This window comes from Lithobates pipiens, unplaced genomic scaffold (assembly GCF_037356315.1).
Source record: "Lithobates pipiens isolate NorthernLeopardFrog02 unplaced genomic scaffold, aLitPip1_a1.2 Scaffold_11, whole genome shotgun sequence".
Classification (NCBI taxonomy): Eukaryota; Metazoa; Chordata; class Amphibia; order Anura; family Ranidae; genus Lithobates; species Lithobates pipiens.
Window position 1 is genome coordinate 4,091,909 of NW_027507696.1, and position 23,626 is coordinate 4,115,534.

The 23,626-nt window shown below is 43.0% G+C and overlaps 1 protein-coding gene across 2 annotated transcripts in view; it reads right to left on the bottom strand.

The window, feature by feature from the left end:
* GPSM1 (G protein signaling modulator 1) overlaps positions 1–23,626 on the bottom strand; it is a 391,197-nt gene that overhangs the window by 118,037 nt on the left and 249,534 nt on the right. The window contains exons 1-3 of one of the 2 annotated variants that reach the window (XM_077468202.1): positions 10,859–11,084; positions 4,955–5,025; positions 978–1,142 (exon numbers count right to left, since the gene is read on the bottom strand). In XM_077468202.1, coding sequence (XP_077324328.1) covers positions 978–1,142; positions 4,955–4,993 — 204 coding nt within the window. In that variant the 5' untranslated portion in view covers positions 4,994–5,025; positions 10,859–11,084. Of the gene's footprint in view, positions 1–977; positions 1,143–4,954; positions 5,026–10,858; positions 11,085–23,626 lie in introns of those variants that run through there. The other variant, XM_077468201.1, reaches the window with a different exon arrangement.

A 23,626-nucleotide genomic window follows, 5' to 3' on the forward strand; every position in this document is an offset into this window, starting at 1 on the left:
CTTAACAAATGTAACCAAGGCCATGCAGGGTGGTTATCAATACTGGTACATGTTTTCCTGCTCACAAAGTAACAATTTGAAAAATCTCTGCAGGTTGAATGTTGACTGTTCCTTTTCCTACAGAGAAAAAGAAACCAAACTTCCCATCCTGCATGCACTAACTGCATCAGCCAAGCTGGAAAAATGTTTATTGCATTTTTTTTTTAGCTCTGCAGCGATTTCTGACGTTTTCTTTCAGATGATCATTCTTACCAAGTGATCTGTCAATCTAAAAGCAACTCCTCTGATCTTTTAGTTATGGCTGGAATTTCGTATGATGACAGTGGTTAAGTAACCCATATGAGTTCCATAACTTTTTACTCTGATTTCTCAACTATGCATATCACTTACTATGGCATTTCATTCTTTCTGTTGCATTCTTCTAATGTAAAATACATGAACAAGATAATGTGACAATAAAACCTCATACCAGCAGCAACAATCACTGTAGAGCCCATGAGAAACATACAAATCTGGCTAGTGATTTAATCTGCTGCAGTTAGTTTTAGGGCCTGTGTTGACAAAATAAGCTTCGATAGGTAAATTCCATTTTCTTTTGACATTACTTTGACATGTTTCTGAGATCACATAGAATTTACTGCAGGTGCAGCTACACTGGTCTACACCAGTGCCATCACTGGTGTAGACCAGTGATGGCAAATCTTGGCACCCCAGATGTTTTGGAACTACATTTCCCATGATGCTCCACTACACTGCAGAGTGTATGAGCCTCATTGGAAATGTAGTTCCAAAACATTTTCTTTTATGAAGAGAGTAGCAGTTCTGAAGCGAACAAAGCCTGTCTACACTGGCCCTCAGAGTGACCATTCTTACCCATGAATGCAGACAGTGAAGTCAATAAATGCCAGGCCAGCTAGCATAGAAACAAAGAACTGCGCTTATTTTGCATGATCACTACAAGATAACTTTCTGCTTACCAGGTGCGGCATCTGGATTCGAACATCCATAGTGTCGACTGGAGCACCATCCGGAGACTGGGCGTCTGTGCAACAATGATTTTCTTTGTATTTTCTGTTACGTGCTGGTTTTGTATTCCGGTCCTTCTTCAGGTCTGGCATGTGATGGCTGTCCCCGTTCTGAGTCTGCAGTTAAAAGAATTGAAGACACTTGTTTCATTAAAGAAATACTTAGACAGCCTTTACTGACCCTTCTTTTGAAAATGCTAGGTTGCTGTCTGATGTGCTTATACCCTCTTAGCCCTTGTACACACGGTCGGAGAATCCGTCGGGAATGTGTCCTATCGGACCGTGTTGTCGGATAATCCGACTGTGTGTGGTCTGCATCGGACTGATTCCGTCCGAATATCCGTCGGACCCAATTTTCCAACTTGTTGGAAATATTTTCTGACCAACTGGTTCGATCGGACATACTCTGATCATGTGTAGAGAATTTTGATCGGACCAAGTGCCACGCATGCTCAGATCAAATTCCTACATCAAAGCTATTGGCTACTAGCCTGAATCTAGTCCCATCGTAACGAAATTACGTCATCACGTTCTGAATGATCGGATTTTTCGACAACTTAGTCCGACCATGTGTATGCAACAGTTTCGGACAAGATCCGACGGGCAAAATCCGACGGACAAAATTCTACAGATTTGGTTGTCGAAATCTCTGACCGTGTGTACAGGGGCTTACTTTCATACTTTGAATCACATAGCTGGAAGAAGTGGGTCAATTCCTCACTGCACAGGTTTTCCATAAAGCAGACGTTTACTTATGAAGGCTTCATATAAGTAGATATATAGCACATGGACCAGCTTTGTTTGCAAACATTTAAGTCTCAAACATTTTATATTTTGTCACTTTTTTTATCCCAATGTTCAAATTTATTTAGAATGCGTTCTTCTGCCTCTTCCCACTATTTCATTTGATACTGTTTATTCTTGGTGACCCTCAGACAAAGAAGCCCCTATGTACACTGAAACTGCTGCAACATATTCAAGTTTATATATAGGCTTTTTTTTTTTTATCTTATTTTTACTTCTTGCGGATCATATACTCAGCATGTAGGTGTCTGACATCACTTCCAGTCCAGGGTGGCTTACACATTACATCGCATGACTTCATCAGAGATTTTTTTGCGCATGTACCTGTGTGTATGTGTGGATATAAAAAGGAGGAAGACCCTCCTACAGGGGCAGCCCTCTGGATATATCAACTCATCCACCACACTTACATTGTCCCCGGTGTATCATATTCATATGCTCACAGCAAATGACCATATTGTACTGCATTTATATATATGTATATGGTTTTCCTTACTTGTGATGATGCTGAAACTTGCTGTCCCCTGCTGCACAGTATTTCCGGTCACCTTTATTATACTTGCTGTCATAGTTCCTGTTGCTGACACTGGTAGTCCCGTGCTACACACCTTGCATCCCATATGAGTGTCAACATTCTGTGTAAATATTGCAACTTTATTTATCTATGTTCTACTTGTTGCAGTTCTGTCCCAGTCAGGGCCGGTTCACACTGTAGGCGAGGCGAGGCGACACCGACTTGCCTCGCCGCGACCTCAGCGGCAACTTGCAGATGACTTCTGTATAGAAGTCAATGCAAGTCGCCCCGAGGTCACCCAGAAGTAGTACAGGAAGGGCCGGTTCACACTGCAGGCGAGGCGAGGCGACACCGACTTGCCTCGCCACGACCTGCCGCGACCTCAGCGGCAACTTGCAGATGACTTCTGTATAGAAGTCAATGCAAGTCGCCCCGAGGTCGCCCAGAAGTAGTACAGGAACCTTTTTTCTGAGTCGGAGCGACTCGAGACGCTCCTCTCAGAACGGTTCCATTGTACAGAACGGGGGCGACTTGTCACACTGCGGCGAGGCGAGTCGTGTCGCCTCGCATCGCCCGCAGTGTGAACCGGCCCTTAGTGTTTATGTCTTTGCCTTTACTGCAGTAAGTTTTTTTACTTTATTTTAAAGTATTTTATTCCAATGCATACTGCCATCTAATGATCTGGCACCCCCACCCCCCCCTGCCCATTTGTCCCACACCTGACTCTCATATAAACCCCTTCCATTACCCCACTGGTTTGAAGAAGCAGCAGCAACTGGGCATGCTCCGAAACATGCCCTGCCCACTCTGACATCACTTCCAGTTGCCTGTATTCCATGCTGGTCCTGACAGCACAGCTCTCCATCTTGCATCAGAGACACAATGTTTACCACCGTTGGTCGGTTGGAACTTCCACCTGCAGCTGTCTTTATTCCCGGGAGGCATTTTATACACCATAATATAGTTTGTGCACGCTAAAATGGACTGCACTATTGTTATGCGTTTTATATGTGATTTATGTTGATCATTTGCTACATGTCACATGTTATTTATTGTATTTACTTTATGCATTAATTCATCAGACAGCTTGTGCAACACCATTCAATAAAATTGAAAATTTTTTAATTTCCTATCACTTTTGGTCTCTGTGACAAGATTCAAAAGGACAAAAGGAGAACGTGAATGTACCCAGTGGGGACAAAGACAGCAATAAAACTTGGATAGGGATTTTAAACATTCCTACACTATCCAAAACGAAAAAAAAAGTTTTGGCACGACACACTTTTTTGCTTGTCAGAGTGTCTGGTGCACATTGAGGCTCACTGTACCCTTAGGAGGATGTCATACAAAGAAATAGAGATGGATTTTTTTTTCCTTTAACCACTTAAGGACCAGACCTCTTTTTCAGACTCGGTGTTTACATGTTTAAAACAGTTTTTTTTTGGTAGAAAATTACTTAGAACCCCCAAACGTTTTATATATATTTTTTTTCTAACACCTTAGAGAATAAAATGGCGGTCATTGCAATACTTTTTTTCACACCGTATTTGCGCAGTCTTACAAGTGCACTTTTTTTTTGGAAACAATTCAATTTTTGAATAAAAAAAATAAGACAACAGTAAAATTAGCCCAATTTTTTTAAATATTGTGAAAGATAATGTTACGCCGAGTAAATTGATACCCAACATGTCACGCTTCAAAATTGCGCCGGCTCGTGGAATGGCGTCAAAATTTTAGCCTCAAAAATCTCCATAAGCGACATTTAAAAAATTCTACAGGTTGCATTTTTTGTGTTACAGAGGAGGTCTGGGGCTATTGCTCGCGCTCTACCAATCGCGGCGATACCTCACGTGTGTGGTTTGACTACCATTTTCATATGCGGGCGCTACTTACGTATGCGCTCGCTTCTGCGCGCGAGCTCGTCGGGATGGGGTGTTTTTAAAAACCTTTTTTTTATTTTTTTATTATTTATTTTAATGGATTTTATTTACACTGTTTTAATAAAAAATAAATAAATAAATAATAAACATCCTTTGTAATAGAAAAAAGCTTGACTGGTCCTCTTAAATATGAGATCTGGCGTCAAAAAGTCCTCAGATCTCATATTTGAACTTAAATGCAATAAAAAAATAAAAATAAATGTAATTTGAAAAAATGACATTGAAAAAATATACCTTTAAGAGGTATGGGCGGAAGTGACGTTTTGACATCGCTTCCGCCCTCCTATGGTATAGAGACGAGTGGGGGCCATCTTAGCCTCACTCGTCTCCATACCCAGCCATCGATAGTACCCTATCGCCTCCGCCGCTACCGACAGCTCTGGTAAGGGGGGGCACCGCCGATAGTGGTGATCTCACGGCGAACCCGCCGTGGAGACCACGGTTATCGCACACACGACCGGCGCCTGAAGAGATGGATATCTCGGTTGTGGCAGCAGCTGCTGCCGTTACCAAGATATCCCTCTTCAAAAAATGGACGTACATTGACGTGCGCTGTTTGTTTAGTGGTTAAAGCCCCATCCACCCAACACCAGAACTGAGGAGACATGTAGATAACTTGCGACAGGTAATTGTGTCTTTTACTGTGTTTCACAATTGCTTCTATTCCTCACCTTCTCTGAAGGAAGCTTTATTAGATCCAAGCTGTCCATACTGTTCCTGTTTAGCTTCTTGGGTCTGGCACCTACAAAAAATAAATACCAAGGAAGAAAACTTGTCATTTACAACTGCATTCCATTCAGTAAATAGCATATCATATGGATACATGTTCATGTCTCCTGTGCACAACTAAAGGCCCATACACACGATAGGACTTTGTACAAACTTTCCCTTGGATTTTTGTACAAAGGGCGTCGGCTGTGAACTTGTATTGCATACACACGGCAGGACTTTTTCAGCCAACTTTCACCAAATCACGTGGTTTTTCTGCTCTTTACCGCCACCTTTGGTCAACTTCTGTATTGTTGTCTGATCTTTTGCATTGGTTCTGAGCATGCATGTTTGTACTTTGTACAAAAGTTCTATGGTTTTCTGTACACACGATCAGACTTTGCTCCATCGGACTTTTGTTGCCAGAAAGTTTGTCTGTTCGCACAGCCAACAAAAGTCCGATGAAAACCAAAAGAGTTTGTCCGATGGAGCGTACACACAGTCGGATGTTGCTCCAAAACAGCTAATTTGCATGTTTGTTGTCAAAAAGTCTGATCGTGTGTATGGGCCTTAAGTCCCCATTCACACTACTGTAGTGCAACACTAGGCGTCATGCATATGCTCGTTTTCACCATTGTGGCCTATGGCAGCCTATTAATTTCAACTGGCTGCCCAACAAGTGAGAAAACACGGCAAAGAAGCTTCAGAATCTTTTTGAGTGTATTTTAACATAGTGTTGTGACACATTTGCGGTGCTTTTTTACACATGCAAAACTGCACATTTGGGAGCCATTAAAATAAACAGCACTGCAAGTGTGACACACATTTTACATGATTTTGCAGGCGTTCAGACAATACACCAGTGTGAATGCAGCCTCAATGCAGGAACAATTTATAGTAGGAACAGACCGTCGATTAACAGACGGTATACTTGTTGTGCTTTTGAGAAACTGTACAGGCATAATCATGCTACCACATTTCACTAAACTGTCTCTAAGTGATCACATGACTCTCAGTACATATTCCAGCTTGCAATACACTGTTTAGGATGAGGAGCGACTGGTAGTAATTCCAAAGACTATGAACTTTCATTCTAAACACACAGTGTAGGAAACACACACAGTTAAGAGAAGTGGCAGATAAAATCTGAATGGGTGACATTACTGCATTTTGCTAGTTTTTAAAAAATATATACATGGAGGCTGATTTGTAAAAGTGTCTGAAAAGAAAACAGTCTTTTGTGCCCTATAACACACACACACACACACACACACACACACACACACACACACACACACACACACACTCTTGCACCGATAGACATGAGCCAAGACCGACAGAATTTATCTGCAGCCTTAGACCCCTTTCCCACTGGGGCGTTTTTCAGGCGCTTTAGCGTTAAAAAGAAGCGCCTGTGAAGCGCTGGAAAGAAGCCTCATCTGCAGTCCCAATGTGAAAGCCCGAGTGCTTTAAAGTGGAAGTAAACCCATCGATTTAAACAGTTTAAAAAAACGGCATGCCGGGAATGCTAACTGCACATTGGCTGTGCTCTCAGCCAAACTATCAAACCATCCAATGGCTGGTGTCATAACGAATCACATGTGCAGCACCATAGCAGATGGCAGCTTCCTTGACTGAAAACGATAGGGGAGTTTACTTCCACTTTAAGAGCCCTTTCACAATGTCAGTGCCCGGAAAAGGCTCGTAAAGCGCCAATTAAACTAGCAGCGTTTTACCAGCGTTTTTCAAGCGTTATTGGGGTGCTTTTAACCCCTTCTAGTGGCCAAATAAAGGGTTAAAAGCGCCCACAAAACGCTGCTGCCAAAAGCGCTTTTCAGGTGTTTTACAGGAGCTTCCCATTGATTTCAATGGGAAGGGGCGCTTTAGGAGAGGTGTATTTACCGCTCCAAAAGCGCTGCAAAGAAGCTGCATGCAGGACTTTTTTTGACGCCCTGCCAGCGCAGCGCCTCAGTGTGAAAGCACTCTGGCTTTTACATTGGGATTGCAGTTGCGGCTTCTTTCAGGCGCTTTTTTTTTTTTAAAGATAAAGCGCCTGAAAAATGCCCCAGTGTGAAATGGTTCTCAGTGTGAAAGCACTCTGGCTTTTACATTGGGATTGCAGTTGCGGCTTCTTTCAGGCGCTTTTTTTTTTTTAAAGATAAAGCGCCTGAAAAATGCCCCAGTGTGAAATGGTTCTCAGTGTGAAAGCACTCAGGCTTTTACATTGGGATTGCAGTTACAGCTTCTTTCAAGCTCTTTACAGGCACTTTTTTTTTTAACGCTAAAGCGCCTGAAAAACGCTCCAGTGTGAAAGGGTTCTTAGGCTGGCTCCCTCTTCTAATTAACATCACTTTTCAACTTTCATAATCTGATTCTTCAATATACAATAAAAAGGCAAAGCACAGTTTAATCTTCCCATAGCTAAATAAACAAACGTGGGGACCTGATCATAAAATTATGTGGAAAAATGTTTTGTTTTTTTTGTGCCAGAAAACACATGACCTGCCAGGTGGTTTTGACTGGTCCATCTGAGAACGGACCTCAAATCTCAGCGTCGCTGGTTCATCAAAAAATTTTCCTTTTTTTTTTACCATAGATTTTCTGTAATGGTTTTCATTTATTATCTTGTTACTTCCATGTTTTTACACTGACAGAACTTTGTATAACTATTCTCCCTCGGATTTTTCCACCATTTGTAATGTTGGGAGCCTACAAATCAAATGGATTTGGTTAGAGATGAGAAGGATTAAAACACCTGTCAGTTCTTATTGCTGTCTGTGTCCCCGTTGGAGAGATCCCCCCCTCTCTATTTGTACCATTTACTATTATCATCGAAAGTAAAAGAAAATCCAGAATTTTAGGTTATCCCCAGAGAAGTATTAGAAGGAAAATCTTCCAATGGGACACTAGTTGTGGTGACCTGGGGTTGTCCAAGAGATTCCCTTAACTTGCAGGGATTTCCTGTCACTTGTTTTGGCTATGGGACAGGAAATTAAGGGAAATTTCCCCAATGGGACAAAAAAAGAGCAAACATAAACCTTACAGGGGTTATAGCCCTCCGTTAGTCTATCCAAAAATGAAAAAAAAAACGAAGTTTTGCCTATAGCTTTACTTTCATTTGGATGACGTAACAAATGTTACACTTTGCAAAACATTTTATATTGTGGCACAAAGTAAAAAATACTGACATTATAGATTCTTTTTTGTAGATTTTAATCCCAGGTTATAACACTGCAAAATGTATAAATGTCCACAAGGACTGTTCACCGAGATTCCTTTATAGATGTATTTAATACCATGAAACATATTAAGCACTAAGCATCTTAGTTATAAAACTGCAGCAGCCAATCAGATTTTAGTTTATTGATATCAAAACAATACAACGCTAATTGTGATTGGCAACTATGGGTTCCTGAAGCTTGCCGAAGAGTTTCAAACCTGTCCAGGCAGAGGCAGCTTGAATTGCTCATCTTGCCACATGTTTAACTAATGAACATTCATGCTAATGGACCTGCTGGCAGACTGGAATGGTCAAATCATGCCTACATAGTCTGGGAACACTTTACGTTTTTATCCAACACAAAAAAACAGTAAGCCCTTGTACACACGGTCGGACATTCTGACAACCAAATCCGTTGGATTTTGTCCGAAACTGTTGCATACACACGGTCGGACAAAGTTGTCGGAAAATCTGATCGTTCAGAACGTGATGTTATTTCATTACGATGGGACTACGTTCAGGCTAGTAGCCAATAGCTTTGGTCTAGGAATTTGATCTCAGCATGCGTGGCACTTTGTCCGATCGGAATTCTCTACACACAATCGGACAAAGTCCGATCGGATCATGTTGTCGGAAAATTTTATAGCCCAGCTGGAAAACTTGGTCTGTCGGATACTCCAACGGAAACAGTCCGATGGAGCCCACACGGTCGGATTATCCGACAACACTGTCCTATCGGACATTTTCCATCAGAATGTCCGACCGTGTGTACAAGGGCTAAAACACAAAAAAGTCGGGTATTTCATTTTCTTCTATTTCTCTGTGAACAGCACTGCCAATAAATCCCGGTACCTCTAGAGCCAGTGCAGGTGAGTCAATTTGTACAGAGTCCAAAGATTCTTTACGTGAACTATGAATGTGGCGCCCAACAAGACATGTGACATCTTTTATTACAGACACATATACACATTCTGGTTCTTCTTTACATCCTATACAACCATCTGATTTGCCCACAAAGATACAGTAGTTAATAGCAATGTCAAAAAGATACTGCTCAGAGCTTATGCCTCCTGTGTTGCAATGTTGGGTTTGGCCCGTGCACAGTGAAAAGACAGTCTGCACAGTGTATCAGCTTGGTAAATGAAACAGTGCGTGTGTGTCTGGCTGTGGTGGCGTCCTCGATTCAATTACCAACATGACCCTATACATGGGGTTTGTACCTTTTATTCATGTTTGTGTTGATTTCAAGTCCCCCCCCCTACAGTCCAATGTACTGGATGATTAACTGGCTTCTGTGTGTGTCTGGGATGGGACATTAGAGTACAAGCTCCTCTGGTACAGAGACTAGTGTAAATGGTTTATTAATTGTATATAGCACTATAAAATGTTGGAGATAGGTAAGATATGGTTTACACTGGCATCACCTTATGAAAAATGTTTTGTGGTAGATCACTTTTCAGAGGGCATTAGAAAGGTGATGAGGAAGTGTTACATTACTTCCTCAACATCTGTTTTAACCCTTAAAAGTCCACCCCACCGGCTGCAACCACATACACTGCATGCAGCTGCGGGGTGGTTGTGGCACCACAGGCCCATTCACAGAACAACCTGCAAATGTGACGGCAGGGATAAGCTTTTCTGCATCACCGCCGTAGCATGTGTATAACTCCCATACAGCAGCTTAGGGGAGCAATTTGGGGAGAAAGTAGCACCACAACCACTAGTGTAAAATAAGTCGAAGGCCGCGTACACACGGGCGGATTGTCCGCCCAACTAAGTTCGTCAGACAATCCGACAGACAGTCCGTTCAACTTTTGAAGGAACTGACTTGACCACACACGATGAACAGACAGTCCGCTGAAAACGTGCGCGATGACGTGTACAGCACGTACGACGGGACTAGAAAAACGACGTCCTATACACTGCAATGCAACCTTCGGCCGTGTAAACCCTTTCTGAGCATGCGCCATACTTAGTCCATCCAACTTGCCTACACACGAGCGGACTGTCCGCTGAAACCAAGTTTGGACGGACAAAACCAAGTTTCAGCGGACAAAATTACGGAAATTCCGAAAGACAAAGTCCGTCCGACTGTCCGCTGAAAAAGTCCGCTGAAGCCCACACACGAGCGGATTGTCCGCTGAAACACGGTTCAGCGGACTAAGTTGGACAGACAATCCGCCCGTGTGTACGCGGCCTAAATGTATAAAAATAAAACTGTGTGACTATAGCGGGGAGGGGTGCATTACAGTGTACGCTGCTCTGGTGCATGGTTCAGTGTTCTCTGTACAGCACTGTGGAATATGTCAGAGCTATATACATGTATAATAATAGTGTGTGACTGTGGTGGGGACACTAAAGTGTAAGCTTCTAGGGTGCAGGGACTAATGTGAATGGCTCAGTGTTCTTGGTACAGCCCTGCAATATAAATGAGGGCTGCAAAAATACAGAAATGAGATAAATTATTCCAGTACCATATTCTGACGTTACTGCCAAACTTTTTAGGGAAAAGGAATCCCGGAATAATTTAACCTTTTAGCACCGTCACAATCTGACAAAACTGTTTAGGTGAACTGCCCACTTAGCTATATACATTCTCATGTGTAGCCTGGGTGAGCAAATATGGTTCCTGTCCTTGTTTACTCACCCGTTTAATTAAAGTCCATGGCAATGGTGCAGACTTATACCATGATTAAAGAAAACCAATGGCCACAGCGAATCCTGTAAATCCTTGTGATATACGGTGCTGAGCTCCAGACTGAGGGTGCAGCCGTTGGCAGTGTCTTGGTACCAGTTCCCTTGCAGCTTGTGAATCTGAATTCTGTCTTGGATACTTTGCAGTCCATCCCCTCCCTGAAAAGTATGCCAAGCTCAGCAAACGGAAACTCTCAGGGGTGTTTGTAAATGGTCCTTCTGTCTCTCAGGTCGGCTGTGATCATACAGGAGTTTTAAGTGGAGAAACTGGCCAGAGGTCTGCATTCGGGGCGTGCTTCAGAGACACTGAGCCATACTCTGGGCAGACGTTAAAAATAAAGATGTGGGTGCATTTGGAGTGCCTGTTCCCAGATGTCTGGAAGTTTTTTCTTCCCTACTGTGTGGTTTCCAGAAGAATTTAAAGACGACTGATATAATAATAATACAAAAAAGGATGCATACCATGGATGTTGAAAACACTTCATAAAAAAACAGGACATTAAAGTGGGAGTCCGCCGTTTTTTGTTTTTTTTTAAAGTACTGCAGCTGCTGACTTTTAAAATAATGACACTTACCCGCCCAGCGCGCCCACGATGTCGGCACCCGAAGCCGATGTCTCGATCGTCTCTCGGGTGCTGCCGCCGCCATCTATGGGACGGCTTCATTTCCCGGTTCCCTACTGCGCAATAAGGATGGTCCCCGCTGTCTCTGGGATCCGTGTGTTTCCCAGCAGGCAGCGGGGGACCTTCGGAAAGGGGCGTAGATTCTGCGGAAAGGGGCGTACCTTCTGCAGAATCTACGCCGGAAGTGGGTGCAGATACCTGTACTGTACAGGTACCTGCACCCCCCTCCCCCCTGAAAGGTGCCAATTGTGGCGCCGGAGGGGGGAAGGGTTCCAATGAGCGGGAGGTCCACTTTAGGGTGGACCTCCGCTTTAAATGCAGTATCACTGCTGAATAGAATTTTTACCCACATAGCTGTTCATTTTTACCTTAGGTGGCCACAATGATCCCTAAAACCCCTTGAGGCCCTGATCAAAAGCTCCTAACTGCCTGATAAATTTGTGACATCACAGTAGAATGCTAGCCTATGTGCCACCAGGTACTGGATTAGACTGCTCGGCATTGTCGGAATGTTGACACCACTTGTGAGGTCAGCAGTGATCCAGCTGTGGCTCCAATGAGAGAATAAAGAAGCCTCCTCAGTGGTTACAACTCCACGCTCCCACCTCAAACTACAATAAGTAACAAAAAGAAAGAGAATAGTATTTCTGGCCCATGAATAAACAACCCAACACGTATGACATTCAAAGTCATCCTGCCTTTTTGCTCATGACTTCAATATGTTTTACTTGGTATTCTAAAATGACAAAAAGGAGCTCCTATTTTTAAATACATTTTAATGTGTTTTAATATTTGGGTACTTTTTTTTATTGCAGTGAGAGCATTTGAAAATGAAATATAGCACAAAGCAGTCTTTAAAACTGTTCCTGGGCCCACTTTACATCATTCTGACAAATAACATAGCTTATGCACGATCAGAGTGGGAAATCTCCCCTTTGCCTCTTGAGAAAGTAGCAGCAGCTATGACACTTTAGCGGGTTTATCCCCCCTGCAGGGAAGTCATATGTTCACTCAACAGCAACACTGTTTATTTATTAGGGATTGTGGGAAAGCATGCAAAGATGACAACTGCAATGGCTCAGCATCTTTCATCTACAGGTATATGCAGTTGTGGATACATGTGTTCCTGGAACATGAAATTAGTGTAAATCTGATTGCACTGAACTCAACGTAAAAAAAAAAAAGGATTCATCTGTTGGGTATCTGTGATTGTGGAGACAGCCTTCTAAGGCTCGGTTAACACAGGGGCGACTTGTCCAGGCGACTTCGCCGCCTGACAAGTCGCGCCCCATTCTGTACTATGGAACCGTTCTAATAGGAGCGACTCAAGTCGCTCTAAGGCTGCTTTCACACTGGGGCGGTATTCAGGCGTTACAGCGCTAAAAATAGCGCCTGTGTAGCGCCTGAAAAAAAAACGGCCCCTTTCCCTCCAGTGTGAAAGCCGGAGGGCTTTCACACTGGAGCGATGCACTGGCAGGACGGTGAAAAAAGTCCTGCTAGCCGCATCTTTGGAGCGGTGAAGGAGCGGTGTATTCACCGCTCCTATACCGCTCCTACCCATTGAAATCAATGGGACACCGCGGCAATACCGCCGGCAAAGCGCCGCTGCAGCGGCGCTTTGCGGCGGGTTTAACCCTTTTTCGGCCACTAGCGGGGGTTAAAACCACCCCGCTAGCGCCCGCAGACTGCCGCTAAAACGACGGTAAAGTGCCGCTAAAAATAGCGGCGCTTTACCGCCGACGCCGCTCCCGCCCCAGTGTGAAAGCAGCCTTAGAAAAAAGGTTCCTGTACTACTTTGGGGCGACTTCAGGCGACTTGCATTGACTTCTATATACAGAAGTCGTTTTGCAAGTCACCGCTGATCGTGTGCAGGTCGTGCCGCCCCTGTGTGAACCGAGCCTAAGGCTCCATGCACACTGGAGCTCATAAACTGCAGTTTATTGGAGTTTGGGCATTTTTTTAAAAAGTTAGCCTATGTGTCCATGCACACATGAACGTTTTTAGCTTTAATGAGCAGTGGAGTTTATGGGCTTTTTTCTGAACGCCAGAAATTCGCGTTCAAAGTGCCGTTTTTCACAGCCAAAAAACGACAAACGCCGATAAACGCTCATAAACGCTTAAAAATGCATTGTGGGAGTCTGGAATGCACTGTGGGATTTTTGGAGTGTCCTCCGTGTATTTTTATTGAAAACGCCCATAAACGCTAACGCTAATAAACGCTCATAAACGCTAGTACAAAACGCTGTTAAAAGCACGTTTTTCAACCAGCGTTTTCTGCCAGAAATCTGGCGTCCAGAAAAAACTTTTTTGAGCTTCAGTGTGCATGGAGCCTGACAATCAACTCATCTGAAGAAAAAAACACTACAGACAATATACCGAAGAGCTTGTGCACTTAGCGAGTCAGAAGGATGTAGGTTTGTGGCAGAAAACAGAAAATCGGCATGATAATCCCTTCTGAAAAAATAAAAGCATATATGTTACCTAAAAGCACAATTGCCAACCAGAATAATGGGGAACACCATCTGAATGTGGAGAATGGTATGTACTTTAGCAGATGTTCGCAGATAATCGCTTGGTGTCAGCATTCTCACCATGAAAGAATTCTGAAATGCACTTAGTGTACAACTCTGTTGTGGAGTAAGGCAATATTATAAAAAAAAAAAAACTAAAAACCTTGTGTTATGGCTGTTTTTGGATTTCTAAAAAGTTCAATTTCCTCAAAAAGATACATTTCAAGTTCAGGGGGAGGAGGCAATGTTTGGGCCAGTTTACTTTATTTCCAGCAGCGATATTTGTCCATAAAAAGTTTCCATCTTTAGCCCAACCCACATTGCAGTCTTACTACTACTAATATAGATGATGTTCTCTCTCCTTCCATTACATCCCCATACTATAAAATAAAAATTAAAAATCCAGCAGGGATGCTGAGAGCCCTTTATAACAGGCACACTAGGTGTGTGGACCCAGGAATGTAGTGCAGAGATCCCACCAATAGGGTTGCCAAGACATAGAAGACAGAAGTGATTTAACTCTTCATCATCTGCCAACCACTGAAATATCAGTTTTAGGTGGACTGACCCTTTAGTGTCCTTATAGCCAACTATGATCTCATTCTTGGTATCGCAGGATAGAACTGCAGCATTTGCAAACCCACAGGCATCTGCGGACCAATGGATCAGATTACGACCACCCGGCAGTCACGTTACATACATTGTACAGTTGTGGTTACTTACAGTCTAATAAAATACCAAAACAGGAAAATTATGTCATTCTGTATAAACATTTCTGACTATTCAAGATGAACATCTGATCTATATTAGACTTGCAGTGATACAAAGAGATCAGCAGGACATCACCACTGCACAGCACTAGCAGCAAACAGCCGCTTTCTCAACAAAGTAACACATTGGAGAGATTATTTTTATACATAAACACCATTAACACAACTCAATTTTCACTTCCATTTTTTCTTCTAGAATAGGTATTAGCTCATAGAAAAGCAGACCAATGAGGAACAACAAGTCACAACATGCCCCAACAACAATACCAGCTGTAAGACCGTGCGAGTAAATAAAGTAAATATTTAGATCATCAGAGGATCAGGAAGCAAAGGGAAATTACCCAAACTTCTCAGCAAATTACAGCTTTAAAACGATAGAAGGGTATTTATGACAACCAGTGCAACACAAAGTACAGGAAGGTGGAGGAATCCTGGACATACTGTATGTTTTGGCATTTTACTGAAGGTTCAATTAAAATGTATTGAGCATCATAGATGAGAATGCTATTCATAGGAAAATATATTTTGTTATTGGTTTAAGCATCTTAACCTCCCTGGCGGGATGATTAGTTCTGGTTTTAGGTGCTGAAAGCGGTACAATTATTTTGCATGAAAATTTGCCTTTTATTATATTGTAGTCCTGTAATTCTTAGGAATAACTCACTTAAATCTGTTCAAACCAGAGTCTAGCACAGGGCTGGATTAACGTAGGGGCTATTGGAGCTGCAGCTCCAGGCCCCTTTCTCAAGATAGACCCAGCCACCCACAAGGACATGGAAAGAAATGGGTCAACGGGAAGAGATCTCCCCTGACGGGCCCTGCATTCCACATGCACTGCCAGGGGGCAGGGTGGTGGGATTGATAATGGGCAATTCATGAGCAGTCCTAACAGAAGCCTGGGGCACGCCAATGCAGGGCTCTTACAGTCTTGGGCTTCCAAAGTGTTAGGCCTGCGCAGCTGCACTCTTTCAGCACAGAGTGCATGCCAATGTCCTTACAGAAACTTGGCAAACCAAATGCCAGGCTTCCCTAGTGTTATGCCTGTGCGGCTGCGCACTTTTGAGTTTGGGCGCATGCCAGCACAGGCTCTTGGAAAGCAAAAGGCCCACCAAAATCCTCAGCACCAAGCACATGATGCTCTTAATCCGGCCCTGGTCTAGCAGACATCCCGGGTATGATAAAGTTTATAATATAATAAATAATAAGAAAAATTACTCAATAATGTAATCAAATCCAAAAACACTGACATTTTCTCATTTGCAGAATTGCCGCTGTCATTAGATTTAGTGTTTGATGACGAATTTTCCCACAAATCGCTATCGCTCAATTCTGCAAGTGATTCTAATTTATTATCGCTGTTTTCTAGTTGGTCTAAAATCACTTTTGACATAAAGGGACAGTTTTTTGTTGCTATGGACAATCTCCAAATTCCAGGCAGAAAAAAACTGTATTTATAATATAAAAGTGCATGCAGGGCACTGGACAGACCACTAGGGACAAAGGGGGTGTGTAATTTTTTTTATACAGTACTGTAATCTGTAAGATTACAGTACTTTGTGTGTTTTGTGTGTTTTTACTTTTTTGAATTTGGTGCCGATCTCCGCTCCCGTGCGGCACTCAGCACTGTGTGAATTGAGTGGAGGACAGCTCGATCACACAACGCGGAGGACATCGCTGGATCCAGAGGACAAGGTAAGTAACTCTCCCTGTATCCAGCGATGCGATCCCGAGTCTGGCTCGGGGTTACCGCTCGTGGAACTAAAATCCCAACCCGAGTCAGACTCAGGATCACCGCCAGGGAGGTTAATAGTTGATTTTAAGAATATTTATCACTAGAAGAAAAATGCTTGTAAAATCCCAAAGGGTCCCTGCACCCATAATAAAATCTGAGCTGACAACTGCACACACTACACTTGCCTGAGACAGCTTAGTGTAGTACCCGGTGTTTGCTGTTGTTAGCTTGTGTTTCTTATTAAATGAAGTGCTCTTCTCGAGCTGCATAGCAAGCTGCAGGTCTGGGCTCTGTGTAAACTAAAGAAGAGAGGTGAGACAGCACAGCAATGTTCTGTCTGCCATTTAAGGTGAATAGGGGGCCAGGGCAGTGTAGGCTCAGTGTGCACTGCCTGTTATGCCCCCTAACCTCCTGAGCTGTCAACCATAGGGTAAAGCATATCGCCACATAGGGAGAAGTAAACATTGTTGAGTAAAAGCATAACAGTATCAGTAGTAGGTCCCAAGGCAGAAAATGCCCAGAGGCACTCAAATCAAAACACAAATCAAAACAAACCAATATAACAGAGTGTAAAGTATTGAAGTGTGGTGGCCAAGTGTCCCTCCTTGAGCCATAGAGCGAGGTTTTAGCAAGGATGGCTAGGCACCAAAAGAATGTACAGCAAAAAAATTGAAAAAGATGAAAGAAGAGAAAGGAAGAGGTAAGATGAGGCCTCTGGGGTTGTCTAAGCAGCAGCACCATAGAAATGTGGGAGAGATAAAATGCCCCCCATATCAGGCTCTAAAAGTGAGTCGTCAAAATCTAGTGAAAAAGGTTTTCCACCCAGGGATGCCAAATTTTAGTGTCTGTTTAGCAGCAGCAGTGACTTGAAGGAGTCGTCAAAATTGGGATCTGGTTAGCTTTAGTGAATTATTATTTAGCAAGGCAATCTGTGGATTGGGGGGTTTATCAGTATTCAACAATTAGTAAGGATTGTGAAAATTTCGTCTCAAAGGGGTTGCACCACTGGGCAGGTCCACCAGATTTTGAGGTATGAGCCAGACTCCTCAAAGCCTCTGAAGCAAACTGATGGGTAGCCAGCAATGTATTTGGCTATGCTTTGGGGCACCAGATACCACCTAGAAAATACTTTGTAGACCGTTTCTATAGTCAATATATTTTGGGATGATTTGTGAGTTGCTAGCCAAATATGTGTCCAGTCTTCTGGTGTAAAGTCCTGTGATAAGTCCATTGTCCATCTGGTGACATAAGTGGAGGTAGAGGGTTTAGGTTGGAAAAGCGTGGATACTAATCACTTGGCGTGGGGATCTGATTAAGATAAATGCTTTTAGAGTTGCTTCGGATTCATACTGCATACAGTTGTGCTTATAAGTTTACATACCCTGGCAGAATTTATGATTTCTTGGCCATTTTTCAGAGAATATGAATGATAACAGAAAAGCTTTCTTTCACTTATGGTTAGTGTTTGGCTGAAGCTATTTATTATCAATCATCTGTCTTTACTCTTTTTTAAATCATAATGGCAACAGAAACTACCCAAATGACCCTGATCAAAAGTTTACATACCCCAGTTCTTGATACCATGTTTTGCCCCCTTTAACATCGATGAGAGCTTGAAGTCTTTTGTGGTATTTGTGGATGAGGCTCTTTATCTTCTCAGATGGTAAAGCTGCCCATTTATCTGGGCAAAAAGCCTCCAAGTTCCAGTAAATTCTAGGGCTGTCTTGCATGAACTGCACGTTTGAGATCTCCCCAGAGTGGCTCCATGATATTGAGGTCAGGAGACTGAGATGGCCACTCCAGAACCTTCACTTTATTCTGCTGTAGCCAATGACAGGTCTACTTGGCCTTGTGTTTTGGATCATTGTCAAGTTGGAATGTCCAAGTAGGCACCATGTGCAGCTTCCTGGCTGATGAATGCAAATGTTCCTCCAGTATTTTTTGATAACATAATGCATTCATCTTGCCAACAATTTTAACCAAATTTTCTTTGCCTTTGTAGCTCACACATCCCCAAAACATCAGCGATCCACCTCCGTACCATTCATCATAGGCCTTGTTGACTCCTCTCCAAATGTAGAGTTTATGGTTGTGGCCAAAAAGCTCAGTTTTGGTCTCATCACTCCAAATGACTTTGTGCCAGAAGGTTTGAGGCTTGTCTCTGTGCTGTTTGTAATGGCTTTCTTCTGGCGACTCCACCATGCAGCCCATCTTTCTTCTAGTGCCTCCTTATTGTGCATCTTGAAACAGCCACACCACATGTTTTCAGAGAGTCCTGTATTTCACCTGAAGTTACTTGTGGGTTTTTCTTTGCATCACAAACAATTTTACTGGCAGTTGTGGCTGAAATTTTAGTTGGTCTACCTAATCATGATTTGGTTTCAACAGAACCCCTCATTTTCCACTTCTTGATTAGAGTTTGAACACTGCTGATTGCCATTCCCAATTCCTTGGATATCTTTTTATATCCCTTTCCGGTTTTATAGAGTTCAACTTCATTTTCCCGCAGATCCTGTGACAATTCTTTTGCTTTCCCCGTGACTCAGAATGACTCAGTGCACGAGTAGCCCAATGGTCAGTCCGCCCCTGTCTATGGATATCTACATACAGTGCATCCTGAAAGTATTCACAGCGCTTCACTTTTTCCACATTTTCTTATGCTACAGCCTTATTCCGAAATGGATTAAATTAATTTGTTTCAGTTTGTTTGGAATCTTTACAAATTTAATTAAAATAACAAAAAAGAACAAAAAAAACACATGTACATAAGTATTCTTAGCCCTTGCCCAATACTTTGTTGAAGCACCTTTGGTACCAATTACAGCCTCAAGTATTTTTGAGTATGATGCTACAAAGCTTGGCACACCTATTTTTCAGCAGATCCTCCCATTCTTCTCTGCAGGACCTCTCAAGCTCCATCAGGTTGGATGAGGTTGGATGAGGAGCGTTGGTACACAGCCATTTTCAGATCTCTCCAGAGATGCAATCTGGGTTCTGGCTGGGCCACTCAAGAACATTCACAGAGTTGTCCTGTAGCCACTCCTTTGTAATCTTGGCTGTGTACCTATGGTCGTTGTCCTGTTGGAAAATGAACCTTCACCCCAGTCCGAGGCCCAGAGCGGTCTGGAGCAGGTTTTCATTAAGGATGTCTCTGTACATTGCTTCATTCATCTTTCCCTCAATCCTGACTAGTCTCCCAGTTTATGCCTCTGAAAAACATCCCCACAGCATGATGTTGCCAACACCATGCTTCACTGTAGGGATGCAGGTCCATGATTAAGTCAATTTTATGACGAAACATGTCGGATTTTGGCTACTAGGTGAATGAGAGAGATACATATAGGATGCTGAACATCTTACATTGATCCCTGTAAAGCGGCGATACAGTTAAGGAGCGGTGAGAGACTATCCATTATTCCCGCATACCCTGGGTCCGCCGTGACCACCTATGCTTCAGTATGGGTTACTCAAGAGTGCTGTGAATTTTTACATTTGGCGTGTTTATTCATCCTTTGATGTGAGTGCAATGTGAGAGATTTTTATGTGTGATTAAAAAGTTTTATACTGTATCACGCTATGGAAGCAAATCTTTTCTTTGTTGCATGAGAGTATATCTATGGGAACAGCCGTGACACCTATGGAAACATCCGTGGCGTCTATGAGAACAGCCATGGTACTAGCCCTGCATTCTGGAGTGGAAACCTGGATACCCCATTTAAACCCTGTAAAGGGAAAAAGCACATCCAGCCAAACACGAAAGTGTGAGGCATATACAGCGGGTGAGTGTAATCACATAAGGGGAGAGGAGTCACATCTAGAGCGGTGTGGTGGAGGAGTGTAGATGTAATCTGCTGTTTATTCAAGAGACACTGGTTAAACGTTTTTTTTTCACTATTCCATTATTTGGATTATGATCTGAAGATTCAACGTATGGACTATGATTTTACTGGGATACATTATATTCTCAGGAGCTTTTCACAGTGGTGTTGGTAACAATGTTCTTGGGAAGTGGACATTGTTTGATAGAACTTGAAACAATTCATTTGATTCTCGTTACTTGTTTATTTATTTTTAGTGTTGAATAATATTTAGTCACAGGATATATTTTTTTCAACAGATCGTATATATTTGTTATCACTATTCTTCTGGTGATATGTACTATATAATAATTTGTGTTAATTAATTTCGATACAAACTATTAATTTTTTTTTCTATTTTCTGTATGCTCGGGGCAGGGCCTGCACAGTGTAGTAACATTTAGTAATTCATGTTCACTGGATTGGGTCTATTATCTTTAATATTTTTGAATTCACTGGTGTGGATTTATATTCGGCGCCGCTTTTTCTATTGTTTAGATAAGGAATATTGTACACATTTTGTTTTTTTAAAGTGGCGGCTTAGTGTATAGGGTTTTGTTTAGCGCAGTGGTGATACACAATAGATGGAGGGAAAGAGTAAGTGTGTCCTTGTTTTACTGTAGGGATGGTATTGGCAGGTGATGATCGGTGCCTGGTTTCCTCCAGACGTGATGCCTGCCATTCAGGCCAAAGAGTTTGATCTGTTTCATCAGACCAGAGAATTTGGTTTCTCTTGACCTGAGAGTCCTTCAGGTGCCTTTTGGCAAACTCCAGGCAGGCTGTCATGTGCCTTTCACTGAGAAGTGGCTTTCGCCTGGCCACTCTACCATTCAGGCCTGATTGATGGCGTGCTGCAGAGATGGTTGTTCTTCTGGAAGGTTCCCCTCCACAGAAATGCTAGAGCTCTGTCAGAGTGACCATCGGTTTCTGGGGCACCTCCCTGACTAATGCATTTCTCCCCCGATCGCTTAGTTTGGCCGGGCGACCCCCTCTAGGGAGAGTCCTGGTGGATCCAAACTTCTTCCATTTACGGATGATAGAAGCCACTGTGCTCATTGGGACCTTCAATGCAGCAGAAATTTTTCTGTACCTTTTTTTCTGTGCCTCAATACAATCCTGTCTCAGAAGTGTACAGACAATCCCTTGGAACATATAGCTTGGTTTGTGCTCTGACATGCACGGTTTACTGTGGGACCTTATATAGACAAGTGTGTGCCTTTCCAAATCATGTCAACTGAATTTACCACAGGTGGACTCCAATCAATTTGTAGAAATATCTCAATGATCAGTGGAAACAGGATGCATCTGAGCTCAATTTAGATTGGCATGACATAGGCTGTGAATACTTATGTCCATGTGATTTTTTTGCTTTTTTATTTTTAATAATTTTTAATAAATTTGCAAAGATTTCATACAAACTTCTTTCACATTATGGGGTATTTTTTGTAGAATTTTTGAGGAAAAATTACCAGTTACACTTACTAACTGGTTTCCTAGATAATCTTCCAGGACGGCACACCTGAGAGATGACACCTGACAGGAAACACAAACACATGAGATTAAAAGGCCCCTCCCTTCCCCCTGCACCTTAGTTCTGCCAAAGCAATAGGTTATCCTGGTGCAAGAGGGAAACTTTTCCTGTAGTAATTACATCAAAGCAGGGGTAGGAAGTAGGCCTGCCGTCCTGGAAGATTTCCTAGAAAAGCAGTTACCTGTAAGTGTAACTGGTCATTTTCTCTAGTCATCTTCCAGGACCACACACCTGAGAAGATGAACAAAAAGCTTGAGGCCTACCTTCGGGTGGGACTACCGCTTTTAAGACCTTTCTTCTAAATGCCAGATCCTGAGGAGATAGCAATTCCACTCTATAATGCTTTAGGAAGGTGTCTTGCTTCTCCTCATGTGACTGTCCGACAGATCTGTTCTATTGAGGCTCCGGCTCTTTCTGCCCATGAGGCCGCCAGAAATCTTGTGGAATGAGCTTTGAGGTCTGGGAGGTATGGGACCCTGCCTGCTCATAAGCTATTCCTATAGTCTGTCTGATCCACATAGCCACTGTAGTCCTAGATGCTTGCCCTCCCTTTCTAGGGCCACTAAATAGAATCAGAAGGTGATTTCATTTCCTGAAGTTTTTCACCCTGTCTAGGTATGTCAGTAAACACCTTCTGACATCTAGTAAACTCAATTTTTCTTATCTCTCGTTTTTCGGGTTTTCACAAAAAAGAGGGCACAATAATCTCTTGTGATCTATGAAATTGCGAGGTGACCTTGGGGAGTTACAGGGGGTCTTGCCTCAGAACCACTCTGTATTCCAGTAGCAACATGAAGGGCTCCATAATTGACAGGGCCTGCGGGTCGCTTACCCTTCTGGCTGTAGTGACAATTTAAGTGTCAAAAATGTAACTGACATTTCTAATGCTGGTTCGAAAAGGCTCCTCCAGGACCAACATCAGATTCCAAGGCGGGAATCTGTTAATTCTTACAGGGATCAACCTCTCTCTAACAGAAATAATTTAATCAGAGGCTCCAAGTGAGCTTCTGATCCAAAAACACAGACAGGGATGCTATTTGTACTTTTAGGGTGTTCAGGGCAATCCCCTGGTCCACCTCAGCCTGCAAAAAATTAAGTACTACTGGTATCGAAAGTATAGAGATTTTTCTATCCTGACACCAGTGTGAAAAAAAAATCCAGATTTTTGCATAGATTTTTCTAGTGATCGGCTTCCTAGGAGGGTCTCAATCGCTCTTTCAGTGCATTTCTTGTCTCCGAGTATCTCCCTCTCAAGAGCCAGGTCATCAAGTTGAAGAACCCCAGGTCGGGGTGAAGGACCAGCCCTTGCAGAAGGAGATCCTGCCTGGACAGAAGACGTTGTGGCTACCACAATCAGCTTGCACTCTGAGTGGGCCAGCTTCTGTAGGAACCAAGGAATTAATGCTAAATGGGGAGGGGGAGGCATACGCTAGCTAGCAATCCCAGTCCTGTGCTAGAGCATCCACCCCCTCTGATCCCCCCTCTCTGGTGATAGAGAAAAATTGCTCCACCTTCCTGTTCCCTCTGTGGGCTAAAAGGTCTATTGCTGGCACTCCAAACTGCCAACTTATCTGAAGGAACACGTCTTGGTTTAACTCCCATTCCCCCTGGTGGATGGGTCTTCGGCTTAGGAAGTCTGCCACCACATTGGTAGTCCCCTTTATGTGGACCGCCGATATGGACTGAAGGGTTCCTTCG